The 20,043-nt window shown below is 35.3% G+C and overlaps 6 protein-coding genes across 6 annotated transcripts; all 6 read left to right on the top strand.

Annotated features, from left to right (window-relative positions):
• Positions 1,803-2,867, top strand: LOC104769137 (40S ribosomal protein S15-4). The gene is made up of 4 exons (XM_010493279.2): positions 1,803-1,830; positions 1,942-2,090; positions 2,184-2,241; positions 2,415-2,867. Exons 1-4 carry the CDS (start codon positions 1,828-1,830, stop codon positions 2,661-2,663), a joined length of 459 nt encoding a protein of 152 aa, XP_010491581.1. The 5' UTR covers positions 1,803-1,827; the 3' UTR covers positions 2,664-2,867.
• Positions 8,621-9,667, top strand: LOC104769136 (40S ribosomal protein S15-3). Its single transcript, XM_010493278.2, has 4 exons — positions 8,621-8,684; positions 8,782-8,924; positions 9,023-9,080; positions 9,254-9,667. The coding sequence occupies exons 1-4, from the start codon at positions 8,682-8,684 to the stop codon at positions 9,500-9,502; spliced, it is 453 nt and encodes a 150-aa protein (XP_010491580.1). The 5' UTR covers positions 8,621-8,681; the 3' UTR covers positions 9,503-9,667.
• LOC104769135 (40S ribosomal protein S15-2-like) lies at positions 10,175-11,232 on the top strand. The gene is made up of 4 exons (XM_010493277.2): positions 10,175-10,289; positions 10,392-10,540; positions 10,643-10,700; positions 10,856-11,232. The coding sequence occupies exons 1-4, from the start codon at positions 10,287-10,289 to the stop codon at positions 11,102-11,104; spliced, it is 459 nt and encodes a 152-aa protein (XP_010491579.1). The 5' UTR covers positions 10,175-10,286; the 3' UTR covers positions 11,105-11,232.
• LOC104769134 (IgA FC receptor-like) lies at positions 11,754-12,580 on the top strand. Its single transcript, XM_010493276.2, has one exon. The coding sequence runs from the start codon at positions 11,854-11,856 to the stop codon at positions 12,277-12,279; it is 426 nt and encodes a 141-aa protein (XP_010491578.1). The 5' UTR covers positions 11,754-11,853; the 3' UTR covers positions 12,280-12,580.
• Positions 12,828-14,246, top strand: LOC104769133 (mitochondrial uncoupling protein 6-like). Its single transcript, XM_010493274.2, has 2 exons — positions 12,828-13,366; positions 13,601-14,246. Exons 1-2 carry the CDS (start codon positions 12,937-12,939, stop codon positions 14,185-14,187), a joined length of 1,017 nt encoding a protein of 338 aa, XP_010491576.1. The 5' UTR covers positions 12,828-12,936; the 3' UTR covers positions 14,188-14,246.
• Positions 16,853-20,031, top strand: LOC104769132 (transcription factor bHLH143-like). The gene is made up of 4 exons (XM_010493273.2): positions 16,853-16,988; positions 17,235-17,811; positions 17,921-18,099; positions 18,259-20,031. Exon 4 carries the CDS (start codon positions 18,303-18,305, stop codon positions 19,284-19,286), a length of 984 nt encoding a protein of 327 aa, XP_010491575.1. The 5' UTR covers positions 16,853-16,988; positions 17,235-17,811; positions 17,921-18,099; positions 18,259-18,302; the 3' UTR covers positions 19,287-20,031.

Below are 20,043 nucleotides of genomic sequence, written 5' to 3'. Positions count from 1 at the left end.
GACAGTGTTGGAGTCGGCTGGCTCCTACTACGCTTGCTACGACGGTGCGTTTGGTCTTGATCGGCGGGCGCCGCGTCTCTGGTGTGGTCTTCGAAGGATCCTTCGATGATGGACGTCAGTCGGCGTCTGTGACTCTCTGAGCGTTCCTCGACAGGCGGTGACAGGGATGGTAGTGTGTCCAGGTCGGCAGGGTAGCTAGTGTGTCGACGATCGTGCTTTCTTTGCTGGAGTCTGTTAATTTGGTCCTGCAATACTTCTTGTGTTGCAACGAGTGCGTCGAGTTTCTCGGCTGTTCGTGTGTCCCGACTATTGATCTTAACGAGGATAGTCTGCATCATATCGTCGAAGTTGTTCCTCTGTCCAGCAAGCAAGAGAGCTGGGAGCGCGGCGTTATCAGTGACAGCTGTAGCCACGGTTTGACGATGCTCGTCAAGTGCGGCAGCAAGAGGTGGGATTGGCCCATCGAGTACAGTATGCATCGGGTCATCGAGTCCGCTCCTTTGTGATGTGGGCAAAGCATTTGGAAGGGCAGAATTGGAATGAGCGACAGCTTTGGTGAGAGCGGCGCTGGGGAGAGCGGCAACGTTGGTGAGAGTGGCGGCGTTAGTTACCCGCTGGTCGGTGGCAGGTGCAGGTCCGGCGTTTGCAGTTGCGAGAGGCTCGAAGGGCGCGTTGGGCGCTGGTGGAGGGATCGTGCTCGGCAAGGAGCGTTCGGTTGAGATCATCGAGGAGGGTAGAGGCGGGACAGTTCGTGTTCTCGTTCGCCCCCATCGCTGCTCCGTTGGTTGCTCCGTTGCTTCGTTGATATCGTCGCTAGGGTTCGTCATGAATCTTGAAACTTCGAGGAAGTGAGGACCGTCGGTATTGATTCGTCAAAAAGAAGCGCTCTACTCTTGCCCCACGGTGGGCGCCAATTGTTTGTACTGGGGATTGCACAACACTAAATAAATATCGATTTTAGGGGAAAGAGTGAAGTTTGTTCTTTATTAACGATAAGGATGCGAGGTCGTCACTAAAACGAGCCAAGATCGTGCTCGTCAGTTCACAGGAGAACTGACAAGTGAGTCACGACGAGCTCGGAAGCTAACAGGAAATTGTATAGAAAATAACAACAATGTTTTAGACGCAAAGTATTGCTCTCTGTGTATTGTTCGAGGGTCTGATCCCTTTCTCCAATGAGTACTGTTTCTTTATATAGTGGACTGTAGACCGAGGGTTTTCTAGGGTTCCTATCGTGAATTCCCGAGATTACCCTTTACGGATTATTAATGTCTTTCATCTGATTTCGTCGGGCCAAAATCACAGAACTTATCTTGTTGGGCCGAGTGGCATATTAGGGCGCAGCCCATGTCCAACATCGTTGTATATCTTAAAATCTTAATATACTTTTACTGTCAATTGTGTTAGTAATCACCTCCCATAAAGAATCAAAAGGTTTTTTGAAAAGCATATAACTGCATAAGACTGGTGTCTCAACTTGAAAATCAAACCTAACAAATTTTAGAACAATGTAACTATCGACTATAAGATTTTGAGCTTGTCATAATCTAATTTAAAATTTAATTTTAACTTAAAATTCGATTTTTTTTTTTTGTTACATAATTAAATAAAAAAAATTAACAAATAATATAAGTCAACTAAAATTCACTGACCAAAGGAACTTTAATTTTCTAGGGTTTTTAGCCGAGAGAGAGAGAGATCCTCGTATATATTTGGATCCGCCGATTTAGGCAACCTTTCTTTTTAGCTCTTCATTTCGGAAAACGTGAAGCAGACCACACCACAGATTCAGGGATTACCCTCCTTATCTTTCGCTGAGATTCAACAATGGTAAGTTCCCCTATCTACTACACAACATCTCTCGAAATCCACTACTTCTCCTACTATCACATCCCCCACAAAACCGTGGTTTGTAATTCTTCTCTCCATGGGACTGTATAGGCTGATGTCGAACCAGAGGTTGCAGCGGTGGAAGTGCCGAAGAAGAGAACGTTCAAGAAGTTCGCCTTCAGAGGTGTTGACCTCGATGCTCTTCTCGACATGTCTACTGATGATCTTGTCAAGCTCTTCCCTGCCCGTATTCGCAGAAGGTTAGGTCTTTTCCTTTGAGCAAGATTAAGTTTAGAATCATCTCTTTGTGTTCTTCTTATTAATCGAATTCGTTATACAATTCTCTTGTTTAGGTTCTCTAGAGGGTTGACGAGAAAGCCTATGGCTTTGATTAAGAAACTCCGCAAGGCGGTAAAGTTCCCTCATTTTCACTCGTTTCCTGATTAGATCTGTGTTGAATCGATACTGTTCTAAGTTTGTAGATTCTCATTCTGCGTTGTGAGACGTTTTGGTGTTTGTTCTATGTGACCAAATTGGTTTCACGGCTAAAGATTACTGCTTTTTTTTTTTTTTTGATTGATCAGAAAAGAGAGGCACCAGCTGGTGAGAAGCCAGAACCAGTGAGAACCCACTTGAGGAACATGATCATTGTGCCTGAAATGATTGGTAGCATCATTGGTGTGTACAATGGAAAGACTTTTAACCAAGTTGAGATCAAGCCTGAGATGATTGGACACTACCTTGCTGAGTTCTCCATCTCATACAAGCCAGTCAAGCACGGTAGGCCTGGTGTTGGTGCTACCCACTCCTCCAGGTTCATCCCTCTCAAGTGAAGACCTTACAGTGTCTGGTGTTTGTGCTCTTGTTTCCTTAGCTCTCGTTATGCAATTATAGGGTCCTTTTATATGTCTGTTTTCTGGACCATTTTGTCTGTACTTCTCTGTTTTGCTACTCTGCTGCATTTCTCTCTTCTTTAGATGTGCCTAAACTCTTTGTTTCAATTAAAGAAGACTCGGAAACTTTTTTGGAAATTCTAATATCCGCAATGACTAGTGACTAGTTCAGATATAGATTTGCTACATCATATGCTTAGAGGTGGAGTAATTTTACTATTGATGGGCAAAGGTCGGATTATTCAGAGAATATATCTGATCTGTTTCGACCGTCTTGGCTAAACGGAGCAAGACGGTCGATGTGAGCAAAGAGCCTTCTGATCCTCTGGAAACACGTTGTCTCTGATGGAGATGAGCCTGGTGCAAGATTGTATCACACCAACCACTAGGTTATACAGAGGGACATTAGTATTCATCTACTGTGTTATAATATTGATGCAAACACCTTTATAGCACAAGGGGACTACTCACTTTGAGGATTTCACAAATAGATAATGATTGTCTGTTACATATTGATATGAAAACAAAGTTAAATTACAGAATTCTAGGTGTGTTGTATCTGGATTCGAATGTTTTCTCTTTCTATACTAACTAGGTGATAACCCGTGCTACAGCACGGGCAAAAACGTTTATTATATTTTTAAATTCTTAATTCTATACTAACTAGGTGATAACCCGTGCTACAGCACGGGTAAAAACGTTTATTATATTTTTAAATTCTTAATACTGTATGAGTTACATCTATGTTAGTTATTTTATATTGATAGTATAATTTACATGAGTATTTACTTTGGAACCCGAAACCCTTCTATTCATATCTAATTACCTCTGGTCTCTATACTCCACTTCCCACCATATGTAATAATCTCTCTCCTGTATTCTTTTGTATTAGCTGCTGTGTTATATCTCTTTTATATAATTTTGTATTTTACTATAATTTCTTCAACCATATTTTATAAGAAATATGTTTTTACTACTAAATTTTAAAATAATGTACAATAAGATTTTAAAAGATGTATCAAGAATATAATGAATGTAATAAGTTTTAAATTTCTCTAATAGTATATATATATATATATATATATATACATGGTTAAATAATTGGAAATAATAAAATGGTAGAATATTAGATATAATAATTATAAGAAATAAATAAAAAGAATGAAAATGCAAATATGGAAGTATGCAATAAAAATTATTTATTGGAGTACATGAATAAGGATTTTTTATAAATTTATTGGATGGGTGATATTATGAAATTTAACCTGCAAAAGAAAACATAAGATTATGTCAAATAATTTACACGAAGAACATATATATAAATTTTTAAAAAGTGGACACAAAATAAAAATAGAGCCTTACATAAGTATCCATAAAGATGAATCAAATGTCTTGGAAAATCTCTTTGAAGACAACATTCCTTGTTTTCTTTTGAGGTTTTTCTTTTGAGTCATAATGAGAATTTTCAATCCTGATTTAGTACTTACACGGGACATCGCTACATATAGCTGGCCATGAGTGAAAACCGGTCTAGGCAAATATAACCCAATAATTGAGAGTGACTGACCTTGGCTTTTGTTGATAGTCATTGCAAAAGCAACGGTTATCGGAAATTGTCTACGTCTCATTTTGACTATCTAAAAAAATTAGTTGGTTTAACTATCTAAAAAAATTATAATTCTCAAAAACTATCTTACTGTTTTCAAAAGTACCCAAAATTTTCAAAGTACCCGTTCCAAATTAGTTGATTACATGTCCCATAGTCAACTTTTAAATATAATATATTTGTGTATGGGCAACACAATACACAAAAACTCATCAACCACTGAGACTTTTAATGTCTTCTAAGTACTATCTCGGGATACAACACATTGTGATATTTTTTCATGTAAAAATGGTTTAGAAATTAAAAAATTAATTAGATGCTGTTAGTATTTTCTATTGAAATTAGTTGGCCACTATTTGGGTGTTTTGTCAATATTTTGGTTTATATGTGAATATCGCAACCCGTGTCGAGGATAATTAAATTTGAAAATATATGATTTTTGGCAATTCATCCATAATAACCAAACAGAGCCCGTGTTTTTTTCACGTGTATACTAAACTATTAAAAATATTTCTCACAGTTTGTTTAAGGGTGTTAACCCAAATATCATATTTGAGTTTGGAAACATATTTTATGCCCATAAATTTACTATTTTAAATAATTTTCGATTAGACAATATTTTTTAAAAAAGTTTGGCTAAAAAAAGTAGAGGAAGTACATAAAATCTTTATTTGAATATTTAATTTATATATAGTTAGTAGATCATAATTTTCAAAAACTCTCAAAATATTTTTAAAAATACACAAACTCTCAAAATACAAATTTTAAAGTAGTTTTTTACATGTCATATAGTCTCGTCCTATCCCGTCTTGTCCATTTCACACTGCCAAAAATTTTGTGTCCTATAACCGTTCTTTTTGAAATAATTACTTTTTAGACAATATTTATTAAAACATTTTGGTTAAGAAATTCTCAAAATTTTCAAAAGTATACAAAATTCTCAATATACCTGTCTCAAAGTAATTCGTTATTGTCATATTTCTTTTTTAATATGAATCTGATAATTGAAAAACTTATAAGATTTATTTTAGGAATATTTATATTTTATATTTAAATGTTGAAACTATCCATATCTATAACAAAATAGCTGGTTGAAAAATGTCTAAATAATGTAGGCTAGTCAAAAGAATGATCTTTGATTCCTGATTTTCAGAATATACGAAAACAGTGTGTTTAAATATAAATTAATATTTATTTCCTTAACTACAAAATCCCATTAAATGCAAATGTGTTTTTAAATTAATTTTCAAATTTTAAAAGTTGAATTATTATTAAAATAGTTAAAAGACATTCACCCATTCGAAAATAAACATCGATAGAATTGGATGCAAAGATAAAAAAAATTATTATTAAATTAAGTCAGTTAGACCAGCGTGTTAATCTGAATTCAAAAAATAGCAAATATATGTGTTTACTTTTTGTAGATTAATTAAATAGTCATGATATCAACAACATTAACATGCAATTATTTACGAAACAATGTCATGTTTTGTAAAGTGAATTCTCATAATTAAATAATTAAATTAAAAGTTGAAATTAGATTCCAACTTCCAAGTACCCTACAAAATAATGTGATAATTTGAAAAAGGATCTTTGCTTATTCAAATTAACCAAGTGAGTCAATTAGATTTTAATACTTGGAAGATAATTTGAGATAATTTGAAAAAGATCCTTTTAACTAAATTATTTTGAATAAGCAACTCACTGAAACAATGTCATGTTCTTGATTTGATCCTTTGAATAAGGATGTGCAAAGATAATTTGAATAAGCAAAGATCTAACAAAGCCAAATAAGCCAACTTTTACATAAACTTTTGTTTATTGACTCACTTGGTTGTTAATTTGTTATGCGAATATATATATTTATTTGCTTACGATAGATACATGAACTAAAATTTAATAAGTTAATTTGTTACTACAGACAAATATTATTAATACCCAAGAGATAATAGGGGACAAATATTATTAGTGTTTATAGAACAAATGCACACACACTAAGCAGGAAGAAGATAAATTTATTGATAAATTTGCTTAATAAATAGTTGACTAAATTTGATATATGATTGGAATGACCAAATTTTTGGCAGAAGCAACATCAAAGGCATCCGTCGCAATTACTATCGGGGGAACATTTGGTGTGACAAAGGTTGAAATAGTTATCTTCGCTCACGACTCACCTTAAATTTTTGGCTCCTCGACTCACACATCCCTGCTTCCACAGTGACAGCATACCTTAAAAATCATATAAACCATAATAATTTAATTTTTTTATATATTATTATAATTAGCAAAAACCTTGTCGACGTTGTTGACGTTTTTTGTTGTTGTGGTCTTCATCTTTATCACCTCTCGGTATATTAGGCTTTTTCATGAATTTTGTCTGCTTATGTTCAAGAGAAATACAAAGAAAAAATAAGAAAGATATAACCTAAACAAAAAAAACTACCAACATAGTTTTAAATAGGAAATGAAACTTAACTACGTTTATGCTTTTTGTTGTCACCTCGTTTGCAATATTTGTTAAAATGTTGGGTTGCTTAGTTAGTTTGTACTTGCCAAATAAAATACTAAAACCACATGCATTCATATAAGATCATTAGAGTTATGTTTCTGTCTAACTATGAAAACATTTGTATATATATGTTTCGATAATTGAAACCGAACCTTTCTAACTCATGGTGTTGGATATTATAATATGGTTGGACCTCGACAGCAACCATTTACCATTTACCAAGTTACCTGCAGACACACAATAACATATTATTAAAGATAATCCGGACAATGTAAAATCATGATTATGTGCTAATGGTTGAATGTCATAACATACAATAAAAAAAAAAAAACTGATCTTACTCACCATTTTTTCACATTCGCATATAAGATCAACATCTGTAAATTGCTAATATGATATACGTGGAGTAGGAAGTAAATTGCGAATGTGAGCCGGTGATGGAAGAGTTAGGAATAGGAGGGTATATATAGATTTTTAAATAAGGAGTAGGTTTTCTAATTTTTTCAATAATTTGCACACGCATTTAATCCAGTTTATCAAATTTGGAACTGCTACCAAGTTAAGCGGGATTATGAAAATATATTTTGATAGGTAATTAATGAATTGATTGGATGCAAAGCTATACTACAACAGATTTCTCGAAATTTTAGAAGCATATGAAATCGAATATATATACCATTATAATTTGAGTAAATAGTCAACGTATATATATTGTTAGTTAAAGAATATCTTACGTATATGGAATGAAATCACTCATACGAATCAATCATGAAAATAGGATACGAATTTAATTTGAATAACAAATAAAAGAAAAATCTTATTTACTTTAAAACGTTAAAATATAGAAATTAAAAATGGGATAGTAGGGAAATATTAGTAACAACTTACTAAAAAATGCCTGAATCTGTTATGCGTGAAATTTCAGGAAGATATCTAAATATGAATGATAAAACAACTAATCACGGAATCAGTTATATTCGGGATTTTGAAATTATATACATTCCTATATTTTTGTAAGAAACTCAGATATCAAGATCAAATTTAAAGGTAATATTATGGGAATATGGTAATTTAAATAATTTAAATTATATTTGGAAGCATACATGGAAACTATAATATTCATGTTTTGGAAGCATATATGGCAAGTGCTATATTTGATCTGTGTAATCCGCTTATTTGTGGAAATAAGATTTCCTCACTAATTCCCAAAAAAATCGTAGTGGGATAACTATTGGAAACAACAAAAATTGTAGCTAAGGTGCATCAAACTTGACACCTTTCGAAATATTTGAGCTTCATTGGACCAATATGCTATTAGAATTTTCTCAACAAAGTACACAATGTATTGCTTTTATTTATTATTTAGACGTGAAAAAGCCATTTTAAAAGATTGGACCCGGGATCCGCGTGTTTATCCGTTTAGGATATGAACAAAATTTCGTTTTCATTAAATTTTTACCCTTAATGAAGATATATTATTTGGTTATAACTTCAATGGCATACCTTTGTAATTTCTTACAAAACGAAGGTTTAGTCCATAAACTGTGTTTCAAAATAATAGTAGGGATGAAGTACTATTTGGTAGATCCATTCAACCAACGGCAAATCCGAGCTTCACTCACCAAATCCGAGATTACAGTTTTTTTCAGATCTTATTTTCCAAAGATATGGACTCGGATGAAAAAAATAAAAGAGTACATGGACCAAACATTAAATAAATGTTTCTAGGGTTTGGCTCAGGTATATATTTGATGCTTAAGTTAAGTTGTTTGTCGTTTGCGCAGTCATCATTGTTTGAGCTGATCAGGTTTTAAGGTTTCCCAACAAATCCATACAAACAATGGTTAGTTCTTCGATCTCTGTCTCTCTATCATATACTCATGATTATATTTTTCCGACATCTTGTTTGTAATTTTCTCGTAATGGTAAATATATTTTAGGCGGATCCAGAGGTTGCTGCGGCTGGAATTGTGAAAAAGAGAACGTTCAAAAAGTTCTCATTCAGAGGAGTCGATCTTGATGCTCTTCTCGACATGTCTACCGATGATCTTGTCAAGCTCTTCCCTTCCCGTATTCGTAGAAGGTTATATAGAGTCTTTATTAAGCTATGTCTCGATTTCGCAGATCATCTCTTGTTTTCTCATACAGATCATTTTTGTTATGTAAATTCTCTTCTTATAGGTTCTCAAGAGGATTGACGAGGAAGCCTATGGCTTTAATCAAGAAGTTGCGCAAAGCGGTATAAAACTCTCCCTTCACTACTTCCTTGATCTCTATATATATAATTGGATCTTTCTTGAACAATAAGAGTCCAAATCTTTGATTCTACCATGCCCTGGAACGTGTCTTCCTTGCAACCAAATGGCTTTATTAAAACACTAAAGATTTGTGACTTTTTCTCTGTTTGGGTAGAAAATTGAAGCACCAGCAGGTGAGAAGCCAGCAGCAGTGAGAACCCACCTAAGGAACATGGTCATTGTCCCTGAAATGATTGGAAGCGTCATCGGTGTTTACAACGGAAAGACCTTTAACCAAGTTGAAATCAAACCGGAGATGATTGGACATTACTTGGCTGAGTTCTCTATCTCATATAAGCCGGTTAAGCATGGTAGGCCTGGTGTTGGTGCTACCAATTCCTCCAGGTTTATCCCTCTCAAGTGAAAAGATCAAAGCTCTCGTTACAGAGTCGTCGGTGTTATGATTGCTCCTGTCTTTCGTTTCTTTTTCTTTAGAACTTTTGTCTCTGCTTTTCTGTTCTCTCCTTTAGATTTTGTTCAAACTCTAGTTCATGCGTTTAAATAATACAGAGCATTCTTTTTTATGTCTCATGCATTTTGCTCTGTTTATGGCTTAGTTATTTTTTTCTGTATTGCAGTTGTAACCTTATTTCCCCAAGGTATGTAGATTCTAAGTATATGACTCAGCAGTAATGAGTAATGAAAATTAAAAAGTAACACAATGACCCTACTCAAATAGAAGAAAATTCCACAAACATTAGGAATATAATGTATAACTATTCCTATAAAGATATGATTTCTTGAGGTTTTAAGATAATACAGGACACAGTTTGATCTCTATAACCAGTTTTATCCTAAATTCTACTTTTTACATTGAAGTTTTGATTAATTTTTGGGAAAAAATCTTGTGTATTCATATTTTTTTAATTGGATATATGCTTTAAAGGTTGTCACATATTGTAATTTGTTACAGGAAAAAGATATAGAAGTTTGTCTATTATATAAGGTAAGAAAAATATACATTCATATTATATTTTAGAAACTCAATAATTTAGTATTTGGGAAATTTTTAATGAAGTTTCCTTAAACAGAAACAGTGTAGGATCTATAAGTATAAATAGGGTGCCAAATTTATTAGGTCTCTTGTCGTATCTCCATAGCAAAACCTAGCAGCAGTCACGTTTAGAGCTTCTCGAACCAAGAACAATATGGTTAGTTTCGCAAATCTCCATCTCTCTAAACCTTAATAATTCGATCGTTAGTTTTTTTACATCATCGTGGTGGTCTTAAAGTTTTTTTGTCGGAATCCGTAGGCTGAAGTCGAATCAGATGTTCCCGGAGCTGCTCTTGCGAAAAAGAGAACGTTCAAAAAGTTTTCCTTCAAAGGAGTCGATCTCGATGCTCTTCTTGACATGCCCAATAAGGATCTTTTCGAGCTCTTCCCTTCCCGTATCCGAAGAAGGTTTTGATCCCACCAAAAACACTTTTCTCAATTTTGGTATATCATATGTATTTGGTTCTATATGATTTGGTTTTACTGATTATGCGATTGATCATTTTGTAGGATGGATAGAGGAATGGGAGCGAAGCCTATGGCTCTCATCAAGAAATTGCGCAAAGCGGTAAAACTCCAACTTTGCAAACTATATGTGTGTTGTTATTGTGTCACATTTGTTATTAATCTGTAATCTCCTGACATTACTATAATTTAGTTATAGGGTCTGCCTTTTGGTTTGGTTCGATTATTATAACAACACTCTGTTTTACTTTAAACTAGAAACTAGAAGCACCAGCTGGTGAGAAGCCAGAAGTAGTGAAAACACATCTGAGGAACATGGTGATTATGCCTGAAATGATTGGAAGCATCATTGGTGTGTACAATGGAAAAACTTTTAACCAAATCGAGATCAAACCGGAGATGATCGGACATTACCTTGCGGAATTCTCAATCACTTACAAACCGGTTTCGCACGGAAGGCCCGGTCACGGTGCTACACACTCCTCTAGGTTTATCCCTCTCAAGTGAAGCCATTACAAGACTTCATGTTGTTTCTACCATTTCTTTTCTTTGGCTTATCTAAATCTTTTTTATGAAGTTGTTTCTTTTGGTCTTTGAACTTTTCTTTTATTATCGTTATTACTTTTCTTGGTGACTTTCTTTATGAGACTTATATACCATCATGAAGTTTAGACTTGAGTTACAGTTTTGAAGCTACTTAATTAGCTTAATTTTGATCCTTATATATTTTACATAATGATTAATTAGTATTATATCCTAGTTATAAGTAAAACTTTAAACAGCTACATGATCATAATAATTGAATACAATGACAGTGCATGATCAAGCCGTGGATCAGTTAGGTAATCTGCTTTCAAAACTAAATGGACTATTTTTTTTTTAATAATTAGATTATTACACTAGTTAAGAAGGTCTTATGTATATAAGACGTTTATAGGTGTTTGCTAATTGTAAGTTTCTTTTAAACACGTATAAATTAAGTTCGAAAAACTAAAGGGATTATACATAGAACTTAGAAGACGTAAAATGAAATATAGGTGAGTTTGTTGAAGACTAACATCTCATTCGTAATCGTGCATTGAGATCTTCTCACCCAATTTTCTGACTCTTATGAAATCTGCATTTAAGAGTTCTCTCATCTCAATATTATTTAAGAAACCATTCTCTCTACACAATACCACAACATAAACTCTCTTCACTCACAAAATTACTTAACTCTTCTTTCTAAGGTTGTCTTTCATTCAAGAATATCCACTATGATTAATGTTCGCCTTCCTATTCTCGTATCTTCCGTCTTCTTCCTTGTCTTTATTTCGTCGTCCCTCTTGTTTGCTACACCTAGTTTTGCTACTAGAGTAAGTCACTCTCTGGTGCACAAAGATGTCACAATGATTCCAGAATATAAAGAGCCTGACGAGCCGGAGATTCCAGAAGAGCATGAGTTGCCGTTGCCAGAAGAGCCTGAGATTCCAGAAGAACCAGAGATTCCTGAAGAGCCTGAGGTTCCTGAGGAGCCCGAAGAGCCCGAGGAACCAGAGGAGCCAGAAGGGCCAAAATTTGAATTTCCGTCATGGATTCCGAGCTTTCCTTTTCCTGGAAATAGTGGTGGTTATCCAAATACTGAAAAGACAAAACCTACGTCAACTGTTGAAGAGGTTAGCGGTTCGAACAAGAAGCCATAGATCAATGGATGAAGAATGTAAAAAGGGTTGCTGAATAATACTCTTCCTCTTGATTAATAGTTATGTATGTATAAAGTACTATGCAATAACATGAGTTTCGTTTGTGTTTAATAAGTAATCAACGATTAGAGAGTAGTAATTATGTATTAAAGTTTCATGTCATGTTGGAGTCTCTAACGTACGCTTCTTGATATAATCTTGTAGTACTCATTCTCTCTTGTAACATATATGTCTAATGTCACTTTATGGTACAAAAGTTACATTGAACAAGTAATGTTATATAAGATATAATTAAATTCGAGCCGTTCGTCCTAAACATCAAAAATCATAATGAGTATTTTAGATACGTATTGCTTTATTCCCCTATAGCTAGCGTCAATTATTCTTGTCTACGATGACAAGGCGGTGCATCAAGACAAGACAAAACAAAAGAAACCTTGTGCAAAAGCTGGTAACCCGTAATTCAGGACTAGTAGTACACAAACACAACTCGTTGCATTATTTGCTTCCCATGTCTTTTGTCTTCTTCCATTTCCAACTTGTCCAACTTCATTTTCTCCTCTCCAAATATTTTTCTTACAAAAATCTTCTTTGATTTCATTTCTCATCAATCAAAACAATCTCCTTATAGTCAAATATTCCTCCGGTAACACATCAATGGGTTTCAAACCATTTCTTGAAGGTGGCATCGCTGCAATCATCGCCGGAGCTCTGACTCACCCATTAGACCTCATCAAAGTCCGTATGCAGCTCCAAGGCGAACACTCTTTCCCCCACGACCAAAACCCTAACCCTATTCTCAATCTTGATCATAACCTTCCCGTTAAACCTAACCAACCCGTTTTCGCTCTAGACTCTCTCATCGGCAGCATCTCCTTATTACCTAATTCATCCATTCACGCGCGGTCTTCTTTCACGCGTTCCGTCACGAGCCCTTTTGCCGTTGGAGCCCACATTGTCAAAAACGAAGGACCCGCCGCTCTCTTCTCCGGCGTCTCAGCCACCGTCCTCCGTCAGATGCTTTACTCCGCCACGCGTATGGGTATTTACGACTTTCTTAAACGAAGGTGGACTGATCGACTCACCGGTAATGATTAATATACTCTTAATACAAATTTGGTTTTTATTCGGTTTGGTTCGGTTTGATTGCACTAAAATCGGTTACAGTTCTCTGTTTTTGGGTTAAAATAATAAAAACCAATGGAATTATAACCAAATTTTGGTTCGGTTTCGATCTTAATTAAACAGTCCGGTTTGCATTGGTTCGAATTTTTCCATATACTTACGTACGAATTAATTAACTAGTCCGAACTCCGCTCAGGTAACTTCCCATTGGTCACCAAGATCACAGCTGGACTCATAGCAGGAGCCATTGGATCCGCCGTCGGGAATCCTGCTGACGTGGCGATGGTGAGAATGCAAGCTGACGGAGGTTTGCCGTTAAACCGCCGCAGAAACTACAAGAGCGTTGTGGACGCGCTCGAGCGGATCGTAAGGCAAGAAGGCGTCTCAAGCTTATGGACTGGCTCGTGGCTGACTGTTAACCGTGCGATGATCGTTACGGCTTCTCAACTCGCCACGTATGATCACGTCAAAGAGATCTTGGTCGCCGGAGGCCGTGGGACGCCGGGAGGGATCGGAACGCACGTTGCGGCAAGTTTTGCTGCGGGGATTGTCGCTGCGGTGGCTTCGAATCCGATAGACGTTGTGAAGACGAGGATGATGAATGCTGATAAGGAGAATTACGGTGGACCGTTGGATTGTGCGGTGAAGACGGTGACGGAAGAAGGACCGATGGCTTTGTACAAAGGGTTTGTTCCGACGGTGACGAGGCAAGGACCGTTCACGATGATCTTGTTCATTACCTTGGAACAAATTCGCGGTGTGTTAAAAGACGTTAAATTTTGATTAATAAATGTTTTTTTGTTTTTGTTTTTAAAGAGTCATAAGTACATAGACGATTAATTATTTTTTGACCATATTCTATTCTGTTGTATATAGTTTGAAATCATTTCATATTAGAGATCTTTTATGAAAATAAATAATTTTTATTTATTATTGTGCTAATAGGCTGTTAGAATTCTGTATATGTAAAAAGGGGAAAAGATATTAAAAAATCATCGAATTTGTTAGCTTGTAGACTTGTAGTATATGCGAAAACTGATGGTGATTGAAGCAAAGGACTTTGTCCGTCGGTCCAAGTCTCTTGGCTTTGGGGGATATGCTTTTGCTGGGGACCTTCATTTGGTATATTCCCTCTTTCTTTGGGTACTATGTTCTATTTTTGTGGTTGACATTAATTATCAAATATCGCCTGTGATTTTAATCAGAAGTCATGTGAAAAGTTTCAAAAAATATGGTCAACAATTTTATCAATTAGTTTTAAAAATTTTGTTGGTTAGATCATTTATCTCCATATGAGGGAAAACTGGAAAAACAAATACTACTATCTATGTGAAAAAGAAAGAGAAAATAATATTTGAAGAAAAATCAAATAATTTGCTTGCATATGTTTGCATAATGGTTTGGTGTTTGTTTTTCTTAGGCTTATGATGTCATGAGAAAAATAAAGAAAAAAAAAATAGAGATGTTTATGCAAAGTGAGAACATGGGCCAAAATAAGTCCAAGGGAATGAATATATGCCCAATCTCGTATGGTCACTCATCTAACCAAAGCCCAGTCTCAATATTCTGAACTGAAATTTCTATGGAGTCATTAAACTGTCTTTTTTTTTACTTTTTTCTTTTTAACAGCTATAAACTTTGATTAATGAGAATAGTGATCATGGAGGATGTTTACAAATTACAAGCAAGGCAGGAATTTAGAAATAGTGATTGTTTCGGAATAGAACATATAATAATTGTTTCCTATAATTTATAAAGATTTATGAAGTACTGTAAATCATAATGTAGTACATAGTAAGCATTTGGGTCCACTGGTCTCACACGGTAACTACTATTTTTCATTTCACATCAAACAAAAGAAAAAAGATTCAACGAGAAAACCTTTAGAAAAAAGAAAAAATATTCCAAAAAGCAAAAGAAAAAAAAGAAAAAAGAAGTCGTCAAGGCAATTAAGCACTTACTAATTCCCCGTGCATTTCTTTAATCATTCACTTTGCATCTCTTTTTCTTTCTTCTTTCACCAAATTTGTCTCTTTATTCTTTTTTTTTTTTCTTTACTCCTATGATCATGGAATTTGGTGAATGGTCCAACATTTTTTTCACACCAATCACTTATTAAAATATCATGTTACAAATAGTCTGTTAAAACATCATGTTACAATAATCGTGTTTAGTTTAGCTACGTAAAGATTGGTGTTTGTTTCATTAGCTATACATAATAGCTCTCTCCTAAACTAGTCAAAGAAAACATAACAACAATGTTTACGATGTATGTATGTAGTTCAATTTGTCTCGTGTCATCGAAGATGTTCCAAATAATCCCTAAATCCACGCACCTATAAAAAGAAAAGTTAATAATTAAAGGAAACCACCAAACAAAGGTTAAAAACTCACTTCCATTATTTTGGCTCATGATTAAAAAGAAGAAACGTTTGCCCCAAAAAAAACAAAAAAAAACAGAATGGTAAAAAGAAGACGAACATACGGGTTTTACTTTAACAAACATCTTTGAAATTATCACGTTTGTACTATTTACTTAAATTTAGTACAACTTATAATGACTTGAAATGATCAATTATGGATGGTGAGGGTTGCCATTATATACCAGCATAATTACATATAGACACGTTCTTCAACTCCCTCGTCCGGACGAGTCGTGCCATTGCCTCCATCAAAGTTAAATTCGGATTAGGAATATGCAAGTTGTACATGAAATTTTAAGTTCAACCAAATTAAATGTAAAATCTATTGCAAAATTTAATCTTACACAAAAAGATATACTATTTAATTGAAAAATGAACCCAACTCATGCTAAAAGTGTAATCCGGTGTTAAGTGACTTTAGTGCAGTGGTAGGAGCTAAGTCCAGGGGCGGACCTATGTATGAAAGAGGTAGGTCATCTGACCTGGGTAAACTAAATAAATAATTGTTTTTACATGTAATTCTATAAAGTTTCAGTAGCACAGATGGTAAATTCTATAGTGTTGACCTCCCCAAACCCGGGTTCAAACCACCATTATGACACAAATATTTTTTTTATTCTGTAATTGACCTTCCTAAATTTATTTTCTGGGTCCGCCACTGGCTAAGTCCATTTGTAGAAGGTACCATCACACCCGGGATCGAGTTCCGGTTCTTTACGAACGTCGAAATTTTGCTAATGGACCGGCCAGTTGTGGCCCAACGGTTTAATTTTTAACTGAAGAAAACGAAATTGTTATCCAAATAGTTCAATCAAAAACTAAAATCTAAGGCTTATTGATTGGGTCATTGACAAAAACCAAAAAAATCCTAATCATACATGCATGGTTGATGTGAACTGTTTTCTTTTTCTTTTTTCTTTCATTGCATCCCCATTGTCCAATATTGACTGTAAAATAAAGTATTTCGAAAGGGCAAAATTGTCACAAAAGAAATACGAACATGTATAAAGCAGAAATATCAAAGCTTTAGTCTTCACGCCCACTTTTTTATTTCCTTATTTTCGTAAAGATTTTAGCTTTCTCTTCTCTTCTCTTATCCGTTAGAGTTTTGCTTGATTCGTCTTCTACACTCTCTCTGGATCTATTTGCTTCATCCTATCGGTAAGCTAATATGAGAATCAATTTAATCATCTTTTTGTTTGTCTCTGCTCTCTGTTTCTTTCCTTTTTGTTACTTGAGAAAATTTTGGTGTCAAAATTAGGAATCAAAATTTTGATTGAACTGACGCATAATGAAAAGTGATGTTCCCAGAATATGTAACTGTGCAATGCTGCAATAGTTTTAATTGTTGTTGATAACATCTGGTTTTGTTTTTGATGAGATGGTTTCCACTCTTTTTTGCCTCAGATTTGGCTCTCAGCTGGATTACAAATAAGCAGTGAAGTTGTTACAAATCTAAAAAGTGCATAAGAGGAGAAAAAAAAACAGAATGAGTTGGTTCACTGTGTACCGTAAAGTTGTGCCCTTGAATCTCTATTGCCGTGTTATTCTGTAAATTTCTTCTCTATCTTCAAATCCTCTTCTTCTTCTTCTTCTTCTTCATAATCCTCTTCTTCAAAACCAATCTTATCTAATCTCTTTAATAATGGGATCCCAACGTTTCTACGTTTTTCATTGTGATCAGTATAGGATCAGCTAAACCATTCTCCTAAAACCCTTTAAAGCTAAATACTTTCTCCTTCTCAAAGATCAATACTTTTCTCTGTTTACTTCTAGTCATCTGTCTTTTTTGGTAAGCTTGCTCTGTTCTGTGGAGCAAACTGGTAGTAAGTTTTAAATTGAAGAGTTTGTAAAAGTGATGGTAAGTCAATCAGCTGGTCAGACAAGATTTCGAACATTGAAGTACGAGAACAACGGTGATTCCAACAAACCAACAATTGTAGTGAGGGTTATTGCTTGCTTTCAACCGATGGATAATTGTCAGGTTTGTTCCTGAAAACAAAAAAAAATTGTTATTTATGCTCTTTTGTCACTCTTCACCATTCATAGTTAGTCTTGTTTCTAACACTATTGTGTATGTGTTTTACTTTCAGGCTGAATACTTTAGACATATACTCAAACCAGTGACGTAGTTGGTTTCTGAGTTTGTGTTTGTATTTTTGGAGCTGGCCTTTGTTTTTCGTTTTGTCTCTACTTTCTTATACAATTGTTTCAAGAAAGAATCACGAAGCAGTGCGTTCATCACACATTTGAGCAAGAGCTTCCACAATAGGTATGCTAACTGAATCTTTCCCTTTTTTATACTTTTACATTTTATGTTGATTCTGTTTGTGGCTATAGTTTTTCTTGAGTTGAGTTTTAAATAGTATCTATCTCGTTTATAGTCATAGCCATGTAAACTGATTTTTTCCTTTTACTTTTTTTCGTGCAGTATTGTATTCCTGTAAAGTTTACTTGGCTTAAAACTGCAAGAGCATGCCTCTTGATACTAGGCAGCAGAAATGGTTGCCATTAGGCTTAAATCCTCAAGCTTGCGTCCAAGACACAGCTACTGAGTCTTTCCGTCCTGGAATCCCTTTTCCGGAACTTGGTAAAGTATATGCTGCTGAGCGTCAGTTTTGCTATTTGCAGCCACGGTTCCAAGCCTTGCTGCCAAGTTATGGTCAGCAGTCTTGTGGAAAACAAGTTTCATGTTTGAAAGGGAGATCTAGCTACGCTGCTGCTCCAGAGGGAGAGGCACTCAAGTCTTCTCGGAAAAGATTTCTTGTATTCGATCAGTCAGGAAATCAGACGCGTTTGTTACAATGTGGTTTTCCTCTGCGGTTTCCTTCTTTTATGGATGCAGAGCGTGGGAACATTCTCGAGAAAGGGTTCAGCAAAGGTCATGCCAGTCCAGAAAATATATTGCTACCTGAAGTTCATGTTAATGGCGAAGAAGAGTCAGAGATGCATGAAGACACTGAGGAAATCAACGCGCTGCTGTATTCTGATGAAGACGACAATGATGATTGGGAGAGTGATGATGAGGTGATGAGCACTGGTCACTCTCCATTCCCAGTTGAACAACAAGCGTGCTATAAAACAAGAGAAGAACTGGATGAAACTGAAAGCAGTGTTGATGGTCCACTTTGTAAAAGGCAGAAACTACTGGACCATTCATCCAGAGACTCGTCACCATCCCTTGTGGTCACCACCAAGAGTTTCACTAAAGCCAAAGGCTTACCAGATGAAAAACTTCCTGAATCCAATATTTCAAGCAAACAAGAAACGGGTTCTGGTCTAAGTGATGAGCAGTCAAGAAAAGACAAGATTCATACTGCTCTGAGAATCCTCGAGAGCGTAGTTCCAGGGGCAAAGGGAAAAGAAGCTCTTTTACTACTGGACGAAGCCATTGATTACCTCAAGTTGCTGAAGCGAAACTTAAACAACTCATCAAAGGGTTTAAACAACCATTGGTGAAAAACCTAAGACCCCTTTTGGTCTTATTGGTAAGCATGTTTGGTTGGTTAAAGAGAAGACAAGGGACAAAAGATAATCAATGAGGTAAAGGACTGATGTAGAGATTCTCTCAATTTCATTAACGTGGGTTTGAAACAATTAGAACACGCCTGGTGACCCTAGTGGGACCGTATCCACTGTTCATCTAGCTGGATCAATAGTGGTTTACTTTTGGATATGGCATGCTCTCTCTGAAAAAAACAAAGAACAAAAAAAGGTCACTTTCTTCTGTGCTTGGAGTGGAAGAAAAGTGAAAGAAGGCAAAAAAGCAAAGTCTTGGTGGTGCTCATTGATCGTTAATAATTATCTTTTGTTTTTCCTCCTGGGTAATAATATCTCTGTGATGGTGGTGGTGGTGGGTGTGGATGAAGAGAATTCAAAAAGGCAAAAACTGAAAGTATTTTTTGGGGTGGTTGTGACTTGTGAAAATTGAAATCTTCTCACTTTCATTAGGTAAAAATTTATGTCCCCACTCTCTTTTGTCTCATTATTACTCTTCTGTTGCTATCAATCCCATATCTTGTCATTTCTTTTTGTTCTTTTCAAAATCTCTGGCTCTTAAGCTATTCAAGGGACTTGTACTACTATAATGTTGTTTGTGTTATTTGCTTCTGTTGTTTCTCTCGTGGGTCTAACCATGTTTGTATATCATGTTCATGTATATAAACCAATAAGAGTGTTAATAATGGAACAAGGCTTCTTATTACATGGTAGTTTT

The sequence above is a fragment of the Camelina sativa genome, chromosome 20 (assembly GCF_000633955.1).
Source record: "Camelina sativa cultivar DH55 chromosome 20, Cs, whole genome shotgun sequence".
NCBI lineage: Eukaryota > Viridiplantae > Streptophyta > Magnoliopsida > Brassicales > Brassicaceae > Camelina > Camelina sativa.
This window is presented reverse-complemented; position numbering and strand designations above follow the sequence as displayed.

What these genes read in the sequence shown, in the direction of transcription:
- LOC104769137 (XM_010493279.2), top strand. An exon ending in CCTGCCCGTATTCGCAGAAG is followed by an intron (nt 2,091 to 2,183) that starts GTTAGGTCTTTT and finishes TCTCTTGTTTAG; the next exon opens with GTTCTCTAGAGGGTTGACGA. An exon ending in TTAAGAAACTCCGCAAGGCG is followed by an intron (nt 2,242 to 2,414) that starts GTAAAGTTCCCT and finishes TTGATTGATCAG; the next exon opens with AAAAGAGAGGCACCAGCTGG.
- LOC104769136 (XM_010493278.2), top strand. An exon ending in CCTTCCCGTATTCGTAGAAG is followed by an intron (nt 8,925 to 9,022) that starts GTTATATAGAGT and finishes CTCTTCTTATAG; the next exon opens with GTTCTCAAGAGGATTGACGA. An exon ending in TCAAGAAGTTGCGCAAAGCG is followed by an intron (nt 9,081 to 9,253) that starts GTATAAAACTCT and finishes CTGTTTGGGTAG; the next exon opens with AAAATTGAAGCACCAGCAGG.
- LOC104769135 (XM_010493277.2), top strand. An exon ending in CCTTCCCGTATCCGAAGAAG is followed by an intron (nt 10,541 to 10,642) that starts GTTTTGATCCCA and finishes ATCATTTTGTAG; the next exon opens with GATGGATAGAGGAATGGGAG. An exon ending in TCAAGAAATTGCGCAAAGCG is followed by an intron (nt 10,701 to 10,855) that starts GTAAAACTCCAA and finishes ACTTTAAACTAG; the next exon opens with AAACTAGAAGCACCAGCTGG.
- LOC104769134 (XM_010493276.2), top strand. Translation starts at nt 11,854, where the DNA reads ATGATTAATGTTCGCCTTCCTATTCTCGTATCTTCCGTCTTCTTCCTT.
- LOC104769133 (XM_010493274.2), top strand. Translation starts at nt 12,937, where the DNA reads ATGGGTTTCAAACCATTTCTTGAAGGTGGCATCGCTGCAATCATCGCC. An exon ending in GTGGACTGATCGACTCACCG is followed by an intron (nt 13,367 to 13,600) that starts GTAATGATTAAT and finishes AACTCCGCTCAG; the next exon opens with GTAACTTCCCATTGGTCACC.
- LOC104769132 (XM_010493273.2), top strand. Translation starts at nt 18,303, where the DNA reads ATGCCTCTTGATACTAGGCAGCAGAAATGGTTGCCATTAGGCTTAAAT.